This window comes from Arvicanthis niloticus, chromosome 13 (assembly GCF_011762505.2).
Source record: "Arvicanthis niloticus isolate mArvNil1 chromosome 13, mArvNil1.pat.X, whole genome shotgun sequence".
Lineage (NCBI taxonomy): Eukaryota > Metazoa > Chordata > Mammalia > Rodentia > Muridae > Arvicanthis > Arvicanthis niloticus.
Window position 1 is genome coordinate 57,363,721 of NC_047670.1, and position 5,706 is coordinate 57,369,426.

General features: G+C 50.7%; 1 protein-coding gene across 2 annotated transcripts; it reads right to left on the reverse strand.

Moving 5' to 3' along the window:
- Positions 1-578: 578 nt before the first annotated feature.
- Positions 579-4,916, reverse strand: LOC117718617 (cytochrome P450 2D10). Of its 2 annotated transcripts, none has more exons than XM_076911714.1 (9): positions 4,648-4,916; positions 3,627-3,798; positions 3,206-3,358; positions 2,955-3,115; positions 2,160-2,336; positions 1,856-1,997; positions 1,469-1,656; positions 950-1,052; positions 579-847 (listed from the first exon to the last, which is right to left on the reverse strand). In XM_076911714.1, exons 1-9 carry the CDS (start codon positions 4,834-4,836, stop codon positions 657-659), a joined length of 1,476 nt encoding a protein of 491 aa, XP_076767829.1. In that variant the 5' UTR covers positions 4,837-4,916; the 3' UTR covers positions 579-656. The 2 variants fall into 2 exon arrangements, with proteins under 2 accessions (XP_076767829.1, XP_034372327.1); XM_034516436.2 differs by having other exon boundaries at positions 950-1,091.
- Positions 4,917-5,706: the final 790 nt, after the last annotated feature.

The following is a 5,706-nucleotide window of genomic DNA, read 5'->3' on the forward strand; positions in this document are numbered from 1 at the left end:
CAACAACCTTCCTCTCCCTGGGAGACTTTCCAGTCTTTCATGTCACCACAGGATCTTAGGGACCACCATGTCATGTCCCCAGTTAGGAGAACTGCTGACTCTTAGTGCAAGCTTGTTACATCTGTCCCAGAGACCCATGGAGTCCTGACCTCTGCCTGCAGTTTGTCACCAACCTGGTCATCACTGATGGGTCTTTGTGGGTGACACAGGCTCAGCTGTCACTCCTGAACACATCCTGCCTTTTTGTTCTCTTCCTTCCTCCTCCTTTTCTCCCTCCCTCCTTCCTGTTTTCTTTGTGTACCCTCTTAGTAGCTCTGCTTTAGTTTTACCAGGCAGAATCTCCTGGTTCTATAGCCCAGGCTGACCAAGGCCTTGCTGTATATCCCAGGATAGCTCCACACACATGATCCTACTGATTTCGGCTCCCAAGTGCTGAAATTGCAGCCCTGTACCAATGGTCCTGGCCCAGGGCACCCTTCAACCTCAGCAGTCAAATTGTCTCCTGGGAAGGGATGAGGCAGCCTGGGAAAGGGTGGTTGGAGAGAGTTGTCTGAGGACCCAGAAAGACAGGGTTGGGATTGAATCAGGAAACAGCAGCAGCCACAAGACTGGTTTATTTTGCATGGTTCAGCCTTCCCTGCAGAGCAGGTCTGGATTTATTGTCCTTGCTCTCTCAACACAGCACAGAGCTTGTAGGGGGTTGGGGCAACTGGAACAGCAAAGGTGCCATGGTCGCTGGGCCGGGGCTGTCCAGTGGGCACTGAGAAGCTAAAGCGCTGCAGGAGGCAGGTGAAGAAGAGGAAGAGCTCCATGCGGGCCAGGGGCTCCCCCAGGCATGCTCGGCGGCCTGTGGGTGGGAAAAGACTCAGACAGTCTGGGGCATGATAAGGGTTCCACACCTCCAAGACACCCTGAAGACAGACAGACAGCCAGGCCCCCCCAGAGGCACCTGCTGAGAATGGCATAAAGGCTTCCTGCTTCACAAAGTGGCCCTGGGCATCCAGGAAGTGTTCAGGATGGAAGTGGAGGGGCTTCTCCCAGACAGTCTCATCCTTCAGCACAGAGGACAGATTGGGGATGAGGAGTGTCCCCTGGTAGAAGGCACATGGTGTGAATATGGACTGGAATGTGGCTGCCTAGATCCTGGTCACCAGGATCACATGCATAATTTCTTCCCTGCACTCACTATATTTCCTCATTTAACCTCTACCCCAGAGCCTGTCAGCACCTTGGAGGGCCCTGTAAGGAATCTTCCATGGTTGGCCAACCCAGCCACCATCCCTGTGTGCAATGATCCATAAAGTGACCTTTTGCCATTTTGTTTGCCATTTCACTTATTGAGGACTCTCGAAGTCTGCAGCCTGCATGCAGTGTGGTTCTTGTGAACATGTTGAGAATAGTATGTGGTGATCTCTCCTGACCTTGTATGTTAGTGGTCATGATAAAACAGTAAGAGGCCAAGGCCTACCTTGGGGATGAGGAAGTCCTGCACTTCAATGTCCCGACTGGTGATGCGTGGAAAATTCAATGGAGCAATGTCTGCAAAGCGCTGCACCTCATGGATGACAGCATTGGTGTAGGGCATGCGGGCCTGGTCTGCCATCTCAGGATGCCTCACCTGCCCTATAACCTCATCGATTTCCTGTTGGACTCTGCCTGGAGGGACAGCATCCCCTCAGTGAAACAGTCACAGGGGACTTCCCTGTTTTATAGCTATGTTAAGGGCTGAGTCCATGTTAGAAAGACACCAGTGAGAAGCACTGGAGTCTGGGTTAAGTTAGTGTTGGGATCCACAAGTGTTTCAAGTCATTTGTGGAGTGTGCGTCTACCTGTCTCCCACCCCAGCCATGCTTACGCTGCACATGTGGATGCAGGATCATGAGCAGTAGGGCCCAGGACAGTGTGGTTGAGGTGGTCACCATCCCTGCAGCAAACAGGTCACCCACAACCTTCTGTAAGTTCTCATCATTGAAGCTGCTGTCAGGATTCCCCTTTGCCTGGTCCAGGAAGAAAGAGAAGGCTCAGCAGGGAAAGGAAGGCCCATATGGAGCCCAGGTGCTGAGTTATGTGGTGATGCACAGGACCACATCCTTCTGGCTCAGAGCTCTCATGACCTCAGCCCACAGCCCCTGGCTACATCTCCTGGGGCTTCCAATCACCTTCTCTATCTCTGCCAGGAAGGCATCAGTCAAATTTCGGGGTGGCTGGGCAGAGTCCCACGTGGTCCTGTTCTCAGTCAACAGGTTATCCAGTATGGCCATGAAGGTCTTCTGACCTTGGAAAACCTTGTCAGCCAGCCCTGGGATGTGCAGGAGAATCGGGAACGCGTTAAGAACCTGCGAGAGACACAGGAATTCTCAGAGATTCCTCTTCATAACATTAGTAGTGAATCATGATCATGTATGGGGCTGCTGTGCCACAGTGTGTGTAAATGATAGGACAATGTGTAGAGTCAATTGTCTCTTCCTTACATGCGTCCCACATATCAAACTCGGGTCTCCAGGCTTTCGTGACAAGCTGCTTACCCACTCACCATTTGGCTGGCTCCTCGGTGCTAGTGATCCTCACTATCCACCTGGACCAGGCTCAGTGCCAGCCTCCTTTACAATGGACCCAGAGCCTGTCTGTCCCCACCTGTAACCTGCCTCCTCCTCAGTTTTTACATTTGCAAGAGCCACCTAATTGGTCTGGCACACTGAGGTGAACAGAAGGAATATTTTTCCCCAGCAATAACCTCAGGTTTTGTCTTCCATGAAAACAGAGGACCCATGTTCTCTCCCTTTCTGGAAATCCTGATCTTGGTTCACTTCTCCCCTCCTGCCATCGACAGTTGTCAACAGCCACATGCTCCTGCAGGTGACCCCCAGCAGACCTCTCCCACAGCCTTGGCACACAGCTTCCCGGGGAAGACGGAATTCACAGAAGTTGCTCTGTCTGCTTCCCTGAACTCCTACCTCAGGAATAAAGCCAAAGACTTCTGTCAAACTTTCTTCCAGTACTTTCAGCATCCTGATGAGGTAAGGGTCTTCATATTCAAAACGACGGGCAAAAATGAGAGATGCAATGACATTGCACACAGCTTTGTTCAGCATGGTGTTGGGATTGATGGACTGCCCTGGGAGTAGAGATTGAGTGGAGATGCAAGCAAGTCCTAGGACTGCCCATGTCCCACTTTGTCGAAATACATCCCTCACCCATCACCCACCAGCCTGGGCGGTGAAGGCATCACAGAGGTGTCCGGCCTCCTTGGTCACCCACTCCTCCAGAGATTTCTTTCCCAGGCCGAAGTTGCGCAGAGTGGACACAGAGAATCGCCTCTGCTCTCGCCACTCGTGCCCGTATGGTGCAAGGACCACACCTGCAGACACATCTGTGTTTAAGCAAGGATGCCCCGCTATGCTGTCTCCTACTCTCATCAGTTCTCTTCTCATCTGGGTTCTGTCCTGGCCATGAGCCTTTCAAAACCTTGCTACCACAATCCAGTGCATGCCTTCTGGGTAGTCACCTGGATTTCAGTGACTTTTCCAGGAATTACTTGACTGCATTCCCACCCACATTCATGCTCTGGTCTTCCTAAGCTCATTGTTGTATCTCCAAAGCCATCTCCACTCTCTACAGCTCTTTACCTTGGGATCTGGGCCTCAAACCCAGGTACTCAAAGATGGGCAATGCAGGGCGGTCAGAAGTGTCCTCTCCACAGGTCACCAGCACTTCCTGCATCGCCTTCAGCCCGTTGATCACAACCACTGGCTTCCAGGCCATCTGCAGGCTGAACACGTCACCATAGCGGTTTTTAAGCTGAAGTAGAGGGACAGAGAACAAAGGTAGTGGAGGTCCCCAGAGATCATAGAACCAGGCTCACTGTAGAACCATTGTCAAATTGTGAACCTCCACAGGCATTGGAGGTTTCTATGTGTGTATTTGCTTATTTGTGTATGTTTACACATGCATACTTGTATATGTGAATGTGAGTTTGTGTGCTTCTGTGTATGTGAGCCCCCCTTTGTGTGTGTGTGTGTGTGTGTGTGTGTGTACATGTATGTTAGTGTGTGTTGCTTGTTATTGAACCTTGGTTCTCATATATCCTAGAAATGCTGTTCACTGAGCTCCATCTCCCGCATGAGGATTCCTGACACTGTGGTTTCTTAAGTTCAGCAAAGGAATCACCGTAGATATGATACCCCAGCTGTAACCTAGCTAGAGCTAGAAAACTGTCCTGGGGTCTTTTATCATGTCAACACATATGACGAAACTTTTGTTCCTTGAGATGGGCAGTGAATCCAGAGTGCACACAGCATCAAGAAATTCCGGCAGCCACAGCCCCTTTCTTCACTTTGTGTTCTGATACGGATCGTTGGACCTCACAGAAGGCCAAGATTATGTCTTTGACAGGATCATAATGTACTTGGGATTTCTATGGCTGCAGCCCTGTCCAATCAAACTGAACCCTGCTGTCACAACATGAGTCACCTCCTGGACTTTGTCCCCCCAAACCTTTGCCCTAGAAAGTTCTAGTTGTTGCCACCAAAACTCCTATGCTTGTCTACTTTTGAATACCGGATCCCTTTCTGTCCTGTAGCTTGACCCACAGTATGTGCAGCTATGGACACCATATCCTCAGTTACCATGAACCACTAAGTCACTCACCTTGTACAGGCTATATGGCATGATATCTAGGTCCACCTGCAGCAGGTTACCCAGCACAGGCCATGGCACAGGGCCTGGTGGATAACGAGAATTCCAGCGCTGGCGCCTGTACATTAGGTCCACCAGTAATATGAAGATGACTGTGAATATGGCCACAGGCCACAGGCCAGTCCCAGTCAGCAGCCCCATCACAGCCCCACTTCTGCTCACGCTTCCCAGAGATCAATGACCAACACTCAATACAACATCTAGGATCAACAAGCCCTAAGCTTGGATCCTGCCACCTTATAAAGAGTGCCAGAATTGCCCTTTGTCCTCTGTGTTCAGCCCCAATCCTGTGTTTTGTTTGGCCAAGTGTAGGGAGCAGCCAGTGATATTCAGTTTATTCCCAGGAGCCGAGCATTCTGGCATAATCATGATAGATCGCTACCTGTTGGAGTCCTGTTTCATGAGGGATTATCTGATCATTGCATCTGAAACATCACCTGGTCTGCTACCCATGCACATCTTTGAAGGCTTGAGGACATTGCCTCAAAGAAGAATGAGATACCCCATACCTTCATGGAGCACTTTGTTAGCAGGACATGAGGGGTGACTGACATCCAGTCAATGGCTTCTGTGGGTGTGTGAGCCGTGGGAAGCTGTCTCCTGCATTTGAGGGAAAGAGGCTGGAGCTCCTATGGGCAAAAGAAGGGCAGTTGGGGAGGGTAGCTGGAATCTCTGTGGGTAAGTGAGAGGCAGTGTGGGGAAGGCAGCTTGTAGCATGTTCCATCTCCAGTACAGGTTTGTGGTCATCCTTTTGAGCAGGCAGCAAGACATCCAACACATGATTTCTGAGACCCAATCTCAGAAAGCTGAGATATGGTCTGAGGATCTTGGGAGAACCACTAATTTGGTTCAGGAACTTGTCACCTGCTGGCCTCTGTCTCTTATTCACCCTTAGATTCACGGTGGGTCAGTGTCTCCTGGCAACCGTCTTCCACATGGAGGTAGTAAGGTAGTTTTCTTCCTCATGCCAGAGGCATGTGGTCAGGGTGGAAAGCCATGGGGAACCCAGAA